This window comes from Polypterus senegalus, chromosome 12 (genome assembly GCF_016835505.1).
Source record: "Polypterus senegalus isolate Bchr_013 chromosome 12, ASM1683550v1, whole genome shotgun sequence".
NCBI classification, from domain to species: domain Eukaryota; kingdom Metazoa; phylum Chordata; class Cladistia; order Polypteriformes; family Polypteridae; genus Polypterus; species Polypterus senegalus.
In genome coordinates this window covers 150124096-150143411 of record NC_053165.1, presented here as the reverse complement: position 1 = coordinate 150143411, position 19316 = coordinate 150124096, and the positions used below count along the sequence as shown (strand labels likewise).

General features: G+C 40.3%; 1 protein-coding gene across 17 annotated transcripts in view; it reads right to left on the bottom strand.

Moving 5' to 3' along the window:
* Positions 1–19316, bottom strand: part of myo5aa (myosin VAa) — a 239628-nt gene that overhangs the window by 13592 nt on the left and 206720 nt on the right. For 5 of the 17 annotated variants that reach the window (XM_039770291.1, XM_039770294.1, XM_039770293.1 and 2 more), the window contains 8 exons: positions 16483–16563; positions 12629–12827; positions 8311–8385; positions 7484–7577; positions 6157–6306; positions 2345–2499; positions 2139–2228; positions 1814–1964 (listed from right to left, as the gene is read on the bottom strand). In XM_039770291.1, coding sequence (XP_039626225.1) covers positions 1814–1964; positions 2139–2228; positions 2345–2499; positions 6157–6306; positions 7484–7577; positions 8311–8385; positions 12629–12827; positions 16483–16563 — 995 coding nt within the window. The remainder of the gene's footprint in view (positions 1–1813; positions 1965–2138; positions 2229–2344; positions 2500–6156; positions 6307–7483; positions 7578–8310; positions 8386–12628; positions 12828–16482; positions 16564–19316) is intronic. The other 12 variants (XM_039770295.1, XM_039770297.1, XM_039770300.1 and 9 more) reach the window with 3 other exon arrangements.

Genomic DNA, 19316 nt, shown 5'->3' with positions numbered 1-19316 from the left:
GCAATACTGTGGCTTCTCGACATGCCGAGCATTCTGCACGATACCAAGACTACAAGAATGACAATGACAGAGAAATGTATGCCAACAAATGAGGAGATCATCAACTGCTCACAACTTACGCCCAATGCGAAAAAGGACAGTATTACAGGATGTGCATGCAAATCAAGGTTAACAATTATTAAGGTGTCCACCAATATAAAAAGAACCTCATAGGTTAAAGTGCCTTTTGTGAACAATTTTTCACAACACTTATCTATAAATTGTACTATTTTATTTCTTAAAATGATTGGGCATCAGCTACATTGATAAGTCTAAAGGCCAGAGACTTCCACCTAGAACAGAAAACAATAAGGTGAATAAAGTAGGAGCCTTACCGAATTCCTTAATTAATTACCAGCACTGCAGAAGGCAAGACAAATAATTAGTTAACCACATTTGCATTTCTTCTCATTCTTATATCTGTGAAACATTACTGGATAACTACAATTTTCAGTATGAACACTTCTGATTAAGAATGAGAACATCTGCAGATAATGTCCAGATGAAAATTTAAGGATGGGTGGTGGCTCTGAGGCTAAGGTATGGTACCATGAGGACTGACTGAGATCTGTTATGTTAGGTAGAATGCTTAGTGGGGGCTAGGTGGTCTCGTGTCATTGGAGCCCCCTGTAGATTTTTTTTTTTTTTTCCCCAGCCCTCTGGAGTTTTTTGTTTGTTTTTACTGTCCTCCCTGACCATCGGACCTTACTTTATTCTTCGTTAATTAGTATTGCCCAATTTTATTTTTATATTTATTCTTTCTTTCTTCATCTTGTAAAGCATTTTGAGCTACATCATTTGTATAAAAACACACTATTGAAATAAATGTTGCTGTTGGAAGGTTGTCGGTTCAAATCCAAATACTGCCAGAAGGGATCCTACTCCTTTGGGCACTTCACCTGAAAATTGCTCCACAGACACCGTATGTTGGCTAACCCCGCGCTTTGACCTCCAAAAGTCATACAAAAAGACCATTTCCGCTCAGGGATTAATAAAGTATATCAAATCAAATAAAAAATAAATAAATAAATAAAAGGAGTATTTAGTTACCGTATATACTCGTGTTTAAGTTCTCCGGCGGATAAGTCGGGACTTGATTTTACTGTATAATTTCTGGTATTTTATAATGTCGGTCATATAAGTCGAATGTGGAAAACTCCCGCTATTGGTCCAAGAAATTACGATATGCTAGCACCCACCTGACAGGAGTAACCACGGAGCACACAGCCTTTTATTTCTATGTATTGTGCCTACGTGTCCACACGGTAATACCTGAACTATTCCAAAGCGATGTTTGCACTGATTTGTGTATTTTGTATCTCACACCCTCGTACACCTTTACCGTAAGAGCATCCCTTTCCTACTATGGAGCATTCGATCAGAAGAAAATATGAAGCTGGTTTTAAATTAAAAGTCGTTGACGTGGCAAAAGAAATTGGTAACTGTGCTGCTGCAACAAAATTCGATGCGTCAGAGAAACTGATGTGAGATTGGAGGAGGCAAGAAGATGTAAAAAAAATAAATAAATAAAAAATAAATAAAAAATTAAGTGTCACATTTTTGAACGGGCATATAAGTCGGGGTCTGATTTAATGATCGATTTTTCGGGTTTCTAGACCCGACTTATACGCGAGTATATATGGTAGTCATCGTGCTGCCGAGGTACCGGCCACAAACAGACTTTAAGCAATTTCTGCAAATTCAGAATACTTCATCTTACCATACAGCCCACTTCATTTAGCATATCAAAGATAAAATCAGGTAGGCTTCCTACCTATCATTGGCTGAAGTATGCTGTCCATCACCTTCACAAGCTGCTGGTAAATCTGAATGGCCAGATCACTCAGGACCTGCCTATACTCTGCCAAATCAAAGTTTGTAAGACAGTGTTCATTCTGCCGGGTTGTGTTGTGCTTCATGAACCCCTAAGCAAGAGAAAGTCAATGTTAGATAATGCACCCGTCTTTGTTTAATGTAACAACTTCCAAAATACACACTATGACACTATGACAAAGTAATTCTGTGTCTTGTACACGGGTCAAGTAAGGGTTAATGATTTAAACGTCAAACAGAGTAGAATGGTCCACATTTAAATGTACCTCTTCACCGCTGTACTGCTTCAAACAGTGGAGGAACCGACAAGTATTAGACAACCAGAAGGAGACTGTTTCAAAGTCATCTCCTCTTTTCTAGAAAGAACAAAAGGATGATTAAGATTAAAAAAGCACACCAGGAACACTTATTCATGCTTTCTCAAGCAAAAGCCACAAGAGTGGGCGTGTGTGTGTATATACTTGAAACATACCTTCAGGATCTTCTTGATTCCATTGATAGTTGAGGTTAACAAACTTCGCACCTTCTGGTCATCGTTCAAATAGTCGGCATGCCTGAGACACATGAAGAGGATGTAGGCCGGTAAGCCTGGTATCAGGTTAACAGCCACGCCCCTTGGCTTCAGCTCTGGGGAGGAAATGAAGGGTGGAGGTCAGTCTCATTTCTTAGCTGGGTGTGGCACCACCGGCAGATCAAAGCTCACCTGTCAGACACACCAACTGAAACAAAGTCACGGGCCAGACTGCAATCTACAAGCCATATTTTAGAATGCAGGACAGACTATTAAATGGGTTCAAAGGTCAGACACAAAGCAAAGCATCATCACTGATCTCCCCAAGTCAGGCCCTGTATGATTTTTTTTTTTTGGATGCTCCAAGTTTTCCTCTTGCATCTCAAAGATGTGTCTTAAGTAAATGGTTCACGGTTTTTGAGCACCCACTTGACACCACATTTGTTCATTCTGAGCTGGGAGGAGTGGGCTGTCCTCCATGAAGTGCCACAAAGCTATGATGTACAATTGATGACCAGGGTTGTGGTCCCCTGTAAAGCAAAGCACCATCACTCGATTGACTGTAGCTGCCGAAATAAGGTATGGTCAAGCACGGGTAAAACGCGTGTCTAAAGAAATCTCACAGTCCAAAAGTTCATTTTGAAAATATTTAGTGAAAGGTAAAAGCAAATAATCCACACAAGAATAAAAGAAAAAATAGTTACACACGTAGAATAAAAGGCAAAAAAAAAGGTAAAAATGTATCTTGTCTTAAACTTCACTTTACTTGAGAAACTTTAGTTATTTCTGTACTTAAAAGTTCTTTACTTTTTCTTTTCTACTTAAAGATTCTCAAATTCTTATATACTTAAAGATTCTTAGCTTCTTCTTCTGTATGCTTTAAGCATACGGCACAGCACGTGAATTAAGTGCTATTTTCTTACATATTCACACACTCAAAAGGACCATAAGCCGATTGGCACATAGATATGTACCCAGGCACGGTTTAAAACCATATGCCTTTCATTCCTTACTCAAGGCAAAGCTGTCACTAACTGAAGATTATTGTTTTAGTCAAAACTGTTAGAAACGGCAGGAAAATATCAACACAATTCTATTCATGGGGGTTATAGGAACCTCCCATATTTTATGCATTATCATCTAGTAAAATATTCAAGAACTAGGAAAATGGCTCTTACATTGACTATGGGGTCTCTTGTGAAGCACCACGACACTGTGTGGCAATTTCAATATGCTGTGCTGTACTTTTGTGGGCAAAATAATAACACCTGCACTAGACGTTAATGGAAAGTCACTGCTAATAGTTAACAAAAGCAGCTTCATTCTCACTAAGTGCCCTTATTGCAAAATGAATGCAGAAAAAGTGCTCCGATTATGTTAAGAAAACCAGACACAGCTGCAAATTGACTTTTATGTTACCATTTTATTTTATGTTTGCATAAGCAATGGTATGTTTTATGTAAAGTATGCACAGCTGAATGTAAAATTTCATTGGTCAATGAATGGCTTCCAGCACAGCGTGCATATTGGAGTGAAGCTTGGCAGAGATATTCCTGACCTGTCAGCCAGCCCCTTGAGAAGTGACAACAGGTAGCCGATATAAACGTATGAAAAACCAAATAGGCTCTTCAATGGAAATACGCAAAACTTGCCCTATTAAACAGTAACTAAAATACAATTTGTGCATAATATTCATCACTTTTGAGGTGAAATACGTTACGTTGCGTAGCAATGGCCCAGTGATATGAATTATTCTATGGGTGAGTCATAGTTACCTGGTTTGGCTGCATTTCCCTACTTGATCGACATATCTCATTGTATGCTTGCAAATCTCTCTATTATAATAATAAAAAAAAAATCATACGACGAGACGAGATGAGACTTATCCTGCGACGAGGCGTGACAGAGACTTTTGCCATGAGATTCTTTCAAGTCACGCCCTACTTACAACTATTTTCAAACAAGACTACGGTCATCAGGTGCATTCCGGCACTTAACCTGGACAGACACCAAACCATTAAAGGGCTTACTTAACACACACACACTTACGAAGATCCAGCTTAGGATCACCCATTCATCTAAATATGGCAGCGAGAAACGATAAAGTCAAACGATTTACCGTGAAAATTGTCAATCGGTTACACAGCAAATTGATTAAATTCGTATCAATAGACTCTGCTGAACCAGTTGTTGGTGATGATGCGGAAGATGGAAACATCCACTTACAATATCGCAAAGAATATCTACAAGCGTTAACACCGTCAGGTCTCCCATCAGCCGAATTACTTAGAAAGAAGGATGTATCGTAAAGTGATTATGTCTGAGTGATGGGCTATGCAGCGGGACAAGATTAGTTGTATTAAAAATTGGCCAAACAATTCTGACATGTAAAATTGTAACAGGCGACAAGAAAAGGTAATGTAATACATCTTCTGCGAATAACATTAGACACAAAAAGAGATCGTTGATATGCCATTCATATTAAAAAGGTTTACAGTTTCCCGTGAGAATAACTTTTGCAATGACAATTAACATATCACAGGGACAAACATTTGAAAAAGTCAGTTTATTTATTAGAAAATAAGAAACGATGGGGCATCATGGTGGCACAGTGGGTAGCGCTGCTGCCTCGCAGTTAGGAGACCTGGGTTCACTTCCCAGGTCCTCCCTGTGTGGAGTTTGCATGTTCTCCCCGTGTCTGCGTGGGTTTCCTCCCACAGTCCAAAGACATGCAGGTTAGGTGCATTGGCGATCCTAAAATTGTCCCTAGTGGGTGTGTGTGTGTGTGCGTCCTGCGGTGACTTGGCACCCTGCCTTGTGCCCTGTGTTGGCTGGGATTGCTCCAGCAGACCCCCGTGACCCTGTAGTTAGGATATAGTGGATTGGACAATGGATGGATGGATGATTGTCTTTTTTTATTATTTTCTGGACATAGGTAGTTAGTGTAATGTGAAGCACTTACATTTAAACTCCATCAAATTTGTTTGTCCTATCAGATTGTGGAGGACAAAATGGCATTTCACAGCAGAGTGTGATCTAAAGCTTCTGGTTGGTTGGGATGTCAAAGCTTTACGACTGTGGTTGCTGATTTTGTCACAGCAACATCTTGTTGGACATCTAGGAATCGCAGGGGATGATAAATTACATGATTTTCCAGCACAGTTTCCCTATTTTTTTTCTGAATGCTAACACCACGGTGTCTGGCTGCACCAATGCTATACAAACGCTTTCCAGGAATGTCCGCTTCAAATCACAATATCTACTTATTTGTTTTTTCTTTTTCCTATTCCGTCATGGTGCATAAAACACGAGACATCAGACAGACGGGTCTCTCTTGTGTTTGAAAGGCCCAAAACTCACATTTCCCCTGTTTCTTTGCAGCTGCAGTGCAGGCATTGCGTTTCTGGGCGACTGCTCCTTGGTTGTCAGCACTCACAATCACATAAACCACTCCATAAAATCTAACCTGTCGGATTTTGACCAGATGAGTCACAGAGTGTGTGATGGAGATGTCAAACTACACGACTGGTTTCACGAGAGCTCGCCGCAACTATACACGACTTCCTGAAATTAAAAGAAGTCTACGAGTGAAAAATCACTAGAAAAATCATATCATGTGATAGGGGTGTATTAAAATGGCATCATGGCAGGCAACTTCACGTTTTGTAAGTGGAGGTTTAAAGGACACCACAACATCAGTGTTTTTCAGCTTGGTGTTCAAATGAAACCAACAGATGGGTCAAGTGCAGTACGCTGGGTGAAAAGTCACTTGCCTAGAATCAGATTCTTCACCAGTTTAACTTCATCGTCCTTCTTGTACTCAAACATTCCTTGGAAGTCCTTCTCCTTTCTGGGGATGTTCACTGGGCGGATTGGCTCGTCCACAATTTGGCCAGGAGACACGTTCTCCACTTGATTGAACACTACGGAGACAGTCAAAGAAACAAACAAAGAGACAACACATTAAAGGTAATTATAAGAAACTGGAATGACTTGTTTATCTTAGTTAATCTAACCCCTCTTTCCTTTGCTTAGTTTTATTTAGAATTTATATTATTTTAAATGTCAGAGTATCACGGACTTCACACCCAAGCACAGAACATCACTTCTCTTATGAAGCTCTTCTTATATCTCTAGAGGGCAAAACATGGGGCACCACTGAAGCGACTACAGTGATCCCTCGCTACATCGTGCTTCGACTTTCGCGACTTTACTCCATCGCAGTTTTTATATGTAAGCACATCTAAATATATATCACAGATTTTTTGCTGGTTTGCGGATTTCTGCGGACAATGGGTCTTTTAATTTATGGTGCATACTTCCTCAGTTGGTTTGCCCAGTTGATTTCATACAAGGGACGCTATTGGCGGATGGCTGAGAAGCTACCCAATCAGAGCACATATTAGGTATTAAATAAAACTCAATGATATACGATATGCTTCCCGCGCGGTGCTTCATATACTTGAAAGCCCGAACAGCACCTATTGATTTTTGATTGTTTGCTTTTCTCTCTCTGACATTCTCTGCTCCTGACGGAGGGGGTGTGAGCAGAGGGGCTGTTCGCACACTGGCCTAGAGGATACGGCCGCTCCTCTAAAAAATGCTGAAAGACTACCTTCACATTGCTCCCTTACCTGCGGCTGCTTTGTCGCATGGTGCTTCACATACTTAAAAGCCCGAATAGCACCTATTGATTTATGATTGTTTGCTTTTCTCTCTCCGTCTCTCTCTCTGACATTCTCTGATCCCAACATGCACTCCTTTGAAGAGGAAGATATGTCTGCATTCTTTAAATTGTGAGACGGAACTGTCAACTCTGTCTTGTCATGGAGCACAGTTTAAACTTTTGAAAAAGAGACAAATGTTTGTTTGCAGTGTTTTAAAGTCCCTGTCTCTACAACCTCCTGTGTTTCTGTGCAAATCTGTGACCCAAATGTGACAATATAAAAATAACAATATAAACGTATGGTTTTTACTTTGCGGATTTTCGCCTTTCACGGGGGGGTTCTGGAACACAACTCCTGCAATCGAGGAGGGACCACTGTACACGTTTAACAGCACTGATATGAATAGTAAGAAAAACAAAATGCAGCTCCCTACCTCCCATTTCTCCGATCTTCTTGGCGAACAGTTTCAACTGCTTCTTAAGTTTGCGGACAGTCTTGTCCTGCTTTTCCAGCTGCTCCATGAGATCCTATGGATCAGATATTCCGTGTCAGTGCCAGAACCACACAAAAGCATCAGTGGTGTGTCAGAATGACATTTTTACGTAAGGTAAGCCAGTGTGAGGACAGGACGGGACATGACAAGGGGACAATTAGAAAAATCACAGGGATACATTATGACAAGGCAGTAGGGTGTGGCCTTCTGGTTAGGATATGCAAACCTTAATAGGAATTTCTAACATAATAACAAAAAAAAAAAAAAACTCCTAAAAATTTAAAACTGGAAGTGTAATGAGTTAATATTTAATGCAAATATGCATTACATAGTATTTATTAATGCTAGTGTGTATGCGTCATCTAGGCAAATAAGACAAAATTTGCTTCTGCAGATTAGAAGTGCCATTTAAATTGCATATTTAATGCATTGCTTTGTTGTTATAGTCATCTTATTATTTGATTAAAATAAAATGAGCATATAATCCACAAATGAATAAATTAAAACAGAAACCAGAAGAAGAGAGCCAACTGTGCTCCCATCACCCTGTGAAAGTGTATTAGTAAAAAGTCGGTGCGTCAGATCAGTGCTGATAAGAGGCTACAGAGACAGCAGTTACAACATCGAATCACGGTGGTGTCATTTGGATCAAGGGAGAGCTCTTCAACAGGCCATTGTTGGGTTAGTGTCTTCTAGGTGCAGAAGAAAAGGAGGAAAGCGACACTGAAAGAAAGAGAGGACACAGAGTGCCAGCCAGATCTACATACAATAATCCGTTGATAAAGTGAAATCCGGTAAAACTGATACTTCCTAGGGTCCTCGGCATATAACTCCTCAAAGTACTGCAAAAAAGGGGAAGATGTCTGCTGTCTGTTGTGGTTCATACACACATAAAACAGGGGGAGGGAACGCGCCGCTACTGGATTTACAAATTCAAATGACAACACGGGCGCTAAAAATGTATTATTTAGTCAGGAATTAAAAATATGTTCAAGTATTAACCTAATACAACAAATGGAGATTACCAAGTGCTTACCATTTCTCTACATTTTTGTTTTTTACATATTTAGAAAAGCAATGAAACAATGCGGCAGACATTGTTAAAAATATACATGCATAAACCAATTCCATTTCTTAAGGACATTTTAAATGTATTTATAAGGAATTAGAAAATGAAAAATAACTCAATTCAACACCCTATCCCTGGGGGTGCACATCATGGATGATCTGACGTGGAATACAAACACCACCTCCCAGGTCAAGAAAGCACCGCAGCGCCTGCACTTTCTGCGTCAGAATAGGGGACAGCACCGTGATCCTGAAAACAATCTACAGAGGCGCTATATGGGTGTCTGGACCACCAGCCTCACATTCTGGTATGGCAGCTGCACTGTTTCACATCACAAGTCCCTCCAGAGAGAGAAATCATCAGAACCACCCACCCTGTCTGTTCATGATCCGTACTTGATAGTTAGAGACCCCATCCACAGAGCCCGTGGTCTGCTCAAACCTTTGTCGTCTGGCTAACGCTACCACAGTATGCGGTGCAAGACTTCCAGACTCGGTAGAAGTTTCTTCTCAAAGGAATACTAAACTCCATTCAACAACGAACAACATGTGGACCTATTGGGACTGTTAAATTCCTGAACACACACACAGACTGTTTGAACACAGATATTCAGAATGTCATACCTACTAAAATGAAGTCACACTTTACAACTATTCACCAATGTGTCTATTAGATTATACATACTGTATATTCTGCCTGCTATGTCTATCTGTTGTAGTATAACATGCACTTGTCTTTATGTTTGCGTTCATACATTCAGCCTGGAGAAACACAATTTTGTTCAACTGCGCACTCCTTGTTGTATGGTTTGAATGACAAAGTAAATCCAATCCAATCTAATATCATAAAAAAAGGAAAAATAATGTAATGCCATATCATAAAGAAAATGAAAAATAATTGAATACCATGTAACAAAGAAAAGGAGAAATAAATTAATTCAATACCATGACATAAAAACACCTAAACACACACACTACCTTAATAAACGAGTTACTTTATTTTCATCTTCTGTGTATTTCATATCTCCCTAAATATCTATACAGTATATACAGGGTGAGTCAAAAATGTTAACACTAATGGTACTGCTATATTTATACTTGAATATAATTTTTGTGGACAATTTATGTGGCACATATGGCACTTGTGTTGAACATGATGGCGAACAGGTTGAGACATTCCTGTATATCATCTTGCACATATGAAGTATGTTTTGTGAATAAATTGTTTCCGTCATTCAAATGTCAACAGAATTTTGACTCACCCTGTATATGTACTACAAGTCAGAAGATGTAGAACAACCCGATGTTTGCAGTTTTTATTGAAATTTATACAGTTGAATAACCAGTAAGCAGTCTGCTATCAAAAACTGAAAAATAATGTAATTTTTTTTGTTATAAAAATTGCCCGTTTCAGGGAACAAGCCACAGATTAACAACTTACAGCTTTTCTGCAGTAATGGATGTTAATTAACCTTTGAAAGCTGATGCAAGGGCGGCATGGTGGCGCAGTGGGTAGCGCTGCTGCCTCGCAGTTAGGATACCCGGGTTCACTTCCCAGGTCCTCCCTGCATGGAGGCTGCATGTTCTCCCCGTGTCTGCGTGGGTTTCCTCCCACAGTCCAAAGACATGCAGGTTAGGTGCATTGGCGATTCTAAATTGTCCCTGGTGTGTGCTTGGTGTGTAGGTGTGTGTGTGTGCGCCCTGTGCTGGGCTGGCGTCCTGCCCGGGGTTTGTTTCCTGCCTTGCACCGTGTTGGCTGGGATTGGCTCCAGCAGACCCCCGTAACCCTGTAGTTAGGATATGGCAGGTTGGATAATGGATGGAAGCCGAGGCAAACAATTCCTACAGGTGTCCTGAGGTATGTTGATTACTCACAAACCCTCAGATGAATAAAAGCAGTGTTATACGCCCTCTGAAGAATTATTTGGACAACACTGCACTGTATATCGCTCTTGTAATAGTGAGAAAAAGGCAATTCTCCTTTGGAGAAACTGCAAAGAAAGTCAAGGTGTCAGCGAGTGCAGCTTCTTAGTCCATCAAAAGGAATATGGAAACTTGAGAAATCTCTGAGAGGAACAGCTCTAGCCGACTCAAAGACACAAGAGAATCAGAAGAGAAGATTCTGAGAGCCAACAGCTGGCGTGAAGGGCACCTCACAGGACAGCAGCTTCACTGACACTCTGCAATTTCTGCACTTTTAATGGTTTGAATGCGCCATCTTTGTTCCTTTGTTAACAGTCTTTTTTCTCACCATTGTGAAAGCAATATGCAGTGCCATACTGTCTGAAATGCTTCAGAGTGTGGAGCAACACAGCTTCTTCCAACACTGCGTTTACACAGACTGAGGGTTTGTAAGTAATCAACAAAAGTGAGGACACCTGTAGGAATTATGTGGTTCATCTTTCAAAAAGCCAAATCTCTTAACCCATTACTTGCACTCAGAAAAAGGCTTTTTTGTATTATTAATAAAAAAGGACATTATTTTTCAGTTTATGGTAACAAAATTTTTTAAATAACCTCTGGCAGTTTACTCCACACCTTTGTACCACGTTAAGTTATTCTGCAGTAGAAGTAGCTTAAATTTCAAAAAATGCAAAAACTAGAAAAATGGGGATGTTCAAAAACTTTTGACTCCTAGTATATATTATACAGCGTATATACATTAGATATATAGTGCATAGTCAGATGGATAGATACCATGCAAACATAATTTCTTTTGCTGTTTGCACAACTTTATCCAACATTTCTTGTTAATATTTCTTTTACAATATTTATATTGAAAACATTTTCCAAATATAATGTTGATATTGTAGCCCAAAACAAAGGGGATAGGAGGATAAAACAGTTGGTCCAGGAGGTGAAAAGAAAAAGAACTGTCAACAACTAGCAAGTTCTAGGCCAAAAAGTCCAAAAAAATAGCAGGAAAGCAAACCCAAATTATTAATCAAAAATAAGAAGTCACAGAAGTCGAAGAGCATCTAACTGCAACTTCATATTTTTGTCCTTAACTCACTGGAATGGTACAATGACATCACAGGATCAGAAAACCAAGTGAGTAGCAACAGTCATTGCTAGAAACAACATAGAAACACTTACAAAACACCACCGGAAATGGCGGCAACCACAAGAAAAACCTGACCATAAAATGGTGCTACGATGACATTACAATCATGATACTGAAATAAATAAAACAACAAAATTACATACATAAAACATTCAATAAATGTAAAGATCCATTAAATACTGAGTCATGACAACTAGCACTCAACGCACAGTTGGCACAGTGAATCAATGAGATTCCAAAAATGTATTTTTCATCCAAATTCCACATTTTGTTAAAAAGCGAACTAACTGGCAGTTTTGGGTATCGACACAGGGACTGATGTTACATTGAAAAGGAGTCTTTTCTTCCGTTAGTGAAGAACTGGAGATACTTGTACATTGTGTGGGGGGCAAATTACGTCTTCCATGATGGCCATTTGGTCTCCAGCAGCTTGTTGCTCAAATACGGAATGTAATAAACAATCGTAAGTGGGTCCTTTAATGAGACCCTCACACGAAGTGGTGCAATTTGGGAGAAAGAACATCATTCTTATCTTTATCATTAAAAAAAAAAAATCAGCTCTTCTCCTAAAAAATTTCCAATTTATTAATACAAACATTCTATTTCTTTGTTTTGTCTTATTTTCCTGTGCCCGTTGTACTTAAAAGAAGAGACACTGAAGAGTAATAAAAGCCCAAAAGAGCGCAGACGACTTTAAAATGTACCCTCCAACATTAGGATTTTTGGATAAGTGGATATAAAAAGGTAGAAAGAAAGAAAAATGCCAAAAAAAAATCTTTTGTTAAATGAGATGAATGTGGACAGGCTTTAGTGAAAATAAACTGAACTCCTAATAAGCTGATTCCCATTTATTCTATCATCATAGATATCAGTATTGGGCTGTGGACGACCCACTGTGGCTTCCTATGCTTCCACCCCCATTAGCCGCCTCGCTGCCAAGCCGTCACACTCACCAGGTTCTCATTGGTCAGTCGGGTGATTTCATGCTGGAGGCTCGCCTCTATGCGGGCTTCGGGGGGCAACTGTAAGTTTTGTGCCAAAAGCTGCTGCTGCCGGTTGTTCTCCTCCTTCAGGCTCTGCAGCTCCCCACGAAGAACTTCCGCCTCGTTTTCGTAACCCTTTCTTTGGGACTGGAGCTGAGATTCCAGGAGCCTACAAACCACCAATAAGGAGTAGAAAGGGAGTGAAGGACAAGGATTGGGACAGGGAATAGAAAATAGATAAAATTGGGAAAACACAAATTAGATCCTTCATTCCCAAGGCATCCTCCACAAGATCGTCTACAGCTACGGAGCAAAGCTTGCTGTGCTTGCATAGGAGGAAAAAAATAGTGAAACATGCTTTAAACCCAGACTCATGTTCTGTAATAATAAGTAGGATGAGAACATCTGCGGCATAACATGCAGCTTCCAAAAAAAATCACAAATCAAAAGCTCAAGGTTTCCATTCTTTTTAAATTAAATTAACCAGTCAAGGGGCATCCTTGGACGTGGAATCTTGACATCTTTTCACAAGTATGTGGATAAGACATTAGGCCAACCTGTGGCTGGATGCTCGCCTTCTCAAATTTATCTTCTTTCTCGTTCAATAAGCAAAAACCTACAAATTTTGGTTTATTCACGTCTAATATAAGCCACATATTTTCAGTTCTTGAGGGTATGAAATACAGTTCCATCTGTGAGGGGGGCATCTGGGCCTGTTTTCTAGAAACTCAACATCTTCCATTTTTCTGATTATTCCAGATATTATTACTATGAGGAGTAATCAAATCGCTGTGAACCTGAATAGCCCAATGCACAGTGCCAATGTTATAAGTGGCCAAATATTAACTTCTCTGTGCTAAAATATGCAAATGACAGTCATCTAGCATTTTTTGCTTATCATGTTCATCTGTTATTGCAGATCCAAGTCAATATGGATACTGAAAAATCACAAAACGGAGCATCATCTATAACTGGATTTCTAATGCTAGTGATGATACACTTAAGGAAATAAGGTACACCAGCACAAGTCCCCCTCATATACTACCGTCAACAGCTATAGCAAAGATGAAGACTTCAGGCCAGTTGGCTGGACAACCAAGGCTATAATATATATATAGTATTTTATCTGAAGGGTATAGAAAGGCTTTGTGAAAGTTATAACAACTGTATTAGTGCCCATGGAGAATATACAGGAGAATAAAATGTGTTTGGTTTTACTTCTGTTTTGCCAGCATAGGTCAGGCTCAAACGCTTTTTGATCACTCCTTATAAGACTGGCTCATGGATTTATCCCAAACCATTTACAGCTGACTTTTACAGTTGAGCCACAGACAGGTTAAAACCATTCCTGAGAGTCACAGGCTAGATTTGAACTGGCAGACTTAAAGCCCAACGGCGTAGCTACTATGCCACGCTGCCTGGCACAGATATTGGACACAATGTGTTGTTGACGTGCACTGTCAAGTACTGAGCTCGCTTGTCTAAAGCTATTTAATAGCAACAAATGAATCTCTAAGTATGGAAGTACATAGTCTTGCTCACCTTGTGAAGGTGTTTGCTAGAAAAGAAGCTAGCGACATAAAATAAAATGATGACTGATGGATTGGTTTATTTTTTAATGTAGTGACTTAAAACAAAGGAAGCTACAGAAATTCACAGTAGTCTAGTTTCGTCATGGCCTTTGTTTTGGCCAGACTCGCATATCCACCCATTTTTGGAACCATCTTGGAGTTCTGGCTCGTTCCACATCAATTTAAGTCAACAACTATCCTTTCATTTTATATCTTTGTGAGTGAATACTGAAAATGTTCACAATTGAGTGAGAAAGCAATTGAACCCTCATCTACTGAGACTGTGACACAGCCATGCTAACCCCTACTCCAATCTCTAAATATACAATAAATTAGCACATATAACATTCATCCACCCACAAAGAGCCCAATGGGCAAAATGCAAGAGGTCACCCTGGACCCCTCAAATACCCACAAGTACTCACTGCAGTGCAGCAATTTTAAACTGTCAAGCCATTTACTATCACTTTCCATCTTCTCTTCTTTGCACTGACAATTCTCCTTCGCTCCATTCATAGCCAATTCTCTGACTGCATTACTCCTCATGTGTGCCTACCATCCATCCATCCATTTTCCAACCCGCTGAATCCGAATACAGGGTCACGGGGGTCTGCTGGAGCCAATCCCAGCCAACACAGGGCACAAGGCAGGAACCAATCCTGGGCAGGGTGCCAACCCACCACAGGACACACACAAACACACCAAGCACACACTAGGGCCAATTTAGAATCGCCAATCCACCTAACCTGCATGTCTTTGGACTGTGGGAGGAAACCCACGCAGACACGGGGAGAACATGCAAACTCCACGCAGGGAGGACCCGGGAAGCAAACCCAGGGCTCCTTACTGCGAGGCAGCAGCGATACCACTGCGCCACGTTCCGCCCTATCTATATATATATATATAGATATATATATATAGATATATAGATAGAGAGAGAGAGAGAGAGAGAGAGAGAGAGAGAGAGAGAGAGAGAGAGAGATCTATATATATATATATATATATATATATATATATATAGGTTTTTTTCTAAAATTTGCTTAAACATTCCAGTTGATTTTGTGACTTCTCTCATCGCGCCAAGTATCATAGTTCGCTTGCAGCAGCGATTTATTCTGACAGAGACACTGTGGTGTAGAGGGGAGTGGGAAGCGTGACATCAGCAGTAGGGAGCCAGGTAGGCTCCTCCTCACTCACACGCCAGCCTCCATTCGAGTCGCTCCACCCGTCGCCACATTTTGGAGCGTAACTTGCTTCCACTTAGCTAGCAATACCTGTTTGTTTATTGCTTTTTGAGCTTTGTTCTGTTTCACTACTACGTGGGCGGAGCCACGGGGGACAGCTAGTTCATTATAAACCTGGCTTATCTAATAGGAGGACGTAAAAGCCAGAGTCTATCCCAGCAGCACTGAGCACAATGCAGGAAACCAACACTGAATTGGCTATCAATTCATCACAGGGTTCCTCACGCATACCCACAGCTATATACACCAGGCACTATATTAACCTAGCACGCTCGACAGTCTGCATTCTAGGGATTAAAAAAAAAAAAGCATATTCACCGGCAGATGGGCAAACACTGCCCCACCTTGCAGCCCAAAAGGGACCAAAATGTCGAGCACTCCTACATTCCATGAGTAGGTTTGGGTGTACTGAAAATTTCAACCGCCAACATTAACTACAATTAGGGGAACACGAAAAACTGAAAAAAACAAAAGGTGATTAAATGTAATATGCCTTTCTGCTTAATATTACAAAACACATATTTTGGGGTTTAAAGAACAGTAACAGCAGCATTCATCACAAGCTATCAAAGCAAAAGATGGAGCACTGGAGTGGTTGCCTTACCCATCAGGTCCTTAGAGCTGCTTACCAGGCGCTCTCTTCTTCAAGCTCTATATACCATTACATTGGCCACTCTATAACTCTTTGAGCACAAACAAGAAAATGCACTGCAAACACTTGTCAGAGAAAATAAACTCCCAGTAACAAGTAGAACCCAAACAGGGTTTGGCAGGCCTCTGTCAAAAGAACGACGGTTCACACAGTGTAGCAGGATACGATGCAGATGTGTGCGCATTTGCTGGAATAGTCGCATTTGAAGGCAAACGCATCTGCAAATCTGCAAGTAACAGACACTCGGCAACTTAAAGGAGATCAGAGGAATCTACCAGAAGGGTGCAAGGTTAGTAAGAGAGACACACACACAGCAGAGCGGGCGGACAGCCCCGGCCCGGTAAAAACAAGCTTAACCTGTTGGTTTCCTTTAACCCTTCATAAACCATCCAAAGCTCTCCGTCCTCATTCAGCTCATGGTAGTCCTTAGGGGGGGATCTTCCAAACAAAAAGAAAAAGGAAAAAGAAAGAAAAAAAAAAAAAGAACAAAAATGAAAAAAAAAGGTACAAATAAAAAAAAAATCGGTGAAATACTGCAGTGATATGACTCAAGAAAATGGCGTGAGACCTGACACAGCAAACTGTTAGCTTGAGAGGAAGATCACCTACCTTTAATGGACGGTCCTTGCAGTTAAAATAAATATCTAAATACACACTGAGCAAAGAGAAGATTTGTTTTACTTTCTAAATTTTAAGTCTTTTCAGCCATCTACAGAAACACAGCACACCAAATACCCATTAGTGTTTTACAAAAACGGTAAAGCTGGAACACATCGGGTTAGTAAGCGTTGTTTACGAGATAAATTATCAAGATGTCTTTTCGGCATTGTCCAGACTGTCAAATGCAGGTTGCCCAGTACCCTCATGGTTCCATACTGGCAGGGAGTATTTTTTTTTTTTTTTAATTTTCATCATAAAGAGTCATACTGTAGCTGTGGTGAACAAATAAAGCAATCGATAACATTTGAATTCGGATGAGTGGTAAATCAGGTGACGTAAACTCCCCAAAAAACTACCAATTATTTGAATTGGTCTGGAGATACACCAGTCATCGACGTTAGTTCCTCAGTTCAGCACATCTTAAGTAATTTAAAGCGTCAGATTCGCCAATCCACACATCTGTATTCAGAGCCTGCCTTCTCCTGCCCACTGATATGCGGAGTCGTACCCCCCCAAAATGATAAAGAGCCTTATTTGAAGTAGGGGTTTCACCTCAATAGTTTAAGGTCCAAAGGGATGGGCCTTCCTGTAATTACCAGTTTCAGGTCTGTAAGGATCCAAAAACCCATGTGGTGTGCCAAACATACGGCTTTAAACAAAGCTATTAACACCATGAAGTGATAATTCTACTCTGCTCTGCCAACACTTTGGCCATTGGATCCACCACTAGTAAACAAACTAATACTCTTCTTTAAACTTATTATCGCATAAGTGATTAAAAACATGGATGTCCCGTACAACTTCATGATGTGTCAGCAGCATAACAGATGGCCTAGTGGAAAATGACATTGAAAAAGAAGAACAAGGAGTAGGGCCTCCATCTATTCAAGACAGATACAGTATGTGGACAAGCTGAGGACCGGCTGTTGTGCGAGGTTTGTCCATTTTTGTTCTGGAGGATCAGGTAAAGTTTTTCATGTGAATTGATAAACCAATGAAATCCATGAATGATAAAAATAAAAATAAAAAAAAAAAAGAATCCTACTGATGGAGTCGAGATGACCTGCAGGAGTTTTAAAGCAGATTCACTCTAGTAATTGAAAACTTCAACATTTCTCAACGTTCAGACCAAAGCATCCTGGGAAGCCTCACACTTGCATCATCATCATCATCATACACTCCCAACAAACTTTATAAAGTTTAATCATTACCAACAGCTGTCACTGTAGACAAAGTCCCGTGCAGACTGGGTGACGTCACAAAAGACAGCGGCAGAAGCTTTGATGTTGGATCCACAAAACAAAACTGACTGGACAGCCAACTGGGACAAGACATGGCTACAATGCGTGATGTCAATGAATGGTCATAGTTTCCTTGCGTTCTCTTCTACTTGCCCTTATTGGATTTGGGTTTCAGGGTATTTTTTTTTTAGGGTGTTCAAACCAGTGCAATACATGCTTCCATGCAAACTGAAGAAAGGGTTTTGGAAATTTAGATCGAAGATCACGCAGACAGGTTTTCAGACTCCAGGGTTACAGCTGCATGCATTCTGTCAGAGAGCATCATCCTCCAAGATCATACCCGATGGATACTTAGGCCAGCCAGAACTGACAAATGGCAGGAGCCAACTCTGAACAGGGTGGGCACATTTAGGGCCATACACTCACATTTACTCAAACCTGGCCAATATAGAATTGTTTTATTTAACCTAAACTCCACAACGTTGAGGATGTGACAGGAAAATCCAAGCAGATATGGGGAGGTAGTGCAAGCACCACAAAGACAGCGAGGTGTGAACCCAGAACTGAAGCACTGCATCACTGTGTCCATAATGGTAAAACTAAAGATATTAGTAATGGCTTGGGATTTCAAGAAAAGAGCCACACACCATTTAACAAGGCTCGCTTTTTTCACTGTATGTGTAATATGGTCAAGTCATCCACGTTTTTATAGGGACATTAGTTTTATGTCACATTATATAGGGATGCAACATGATGTCACAGTGTTAGCCGCCTTACAGATCTAGATTCCTGGCTCGGACTCCTTTGTCTGGTCATTGTCTGTATGGAGCTTGCAGTTCGGTAGTTTTTCTCCAGTCTTCTGCCAACATCCCCAAAATGTGAGTGTTAGATTAACTGGAAATTCTAATTTGGCTCTGGGAGGGTGTGCATGTAGGCAGGCCTTGTGATATCCCAGGACAATGTGCCACTCTGGTTCCTGTCATGAGCTGGGGATAGACACCAGCAGCCTGAAGTGCATTTTATGGGTTTAAGAATATTAAATTATTATTATGTAGGAATGGGCTCAATCGATTAATATGAAAGTTAATGACACCTGCTTTGATTTAGAATTGGAATTAGTGATGGGCATTTCGATTCACTTTATTGTTTCAATTCTTTCTATCTACCCATTAAGTCAATTGATTCTTTTGAATCATTTATTTCATTTGATTCACTTACAGGATTAGAGGTTGGTGCTGTATGTGTATTTAGCTTAAACTACCTGGGGTCGCTTGGGCTTCTTATATCTAA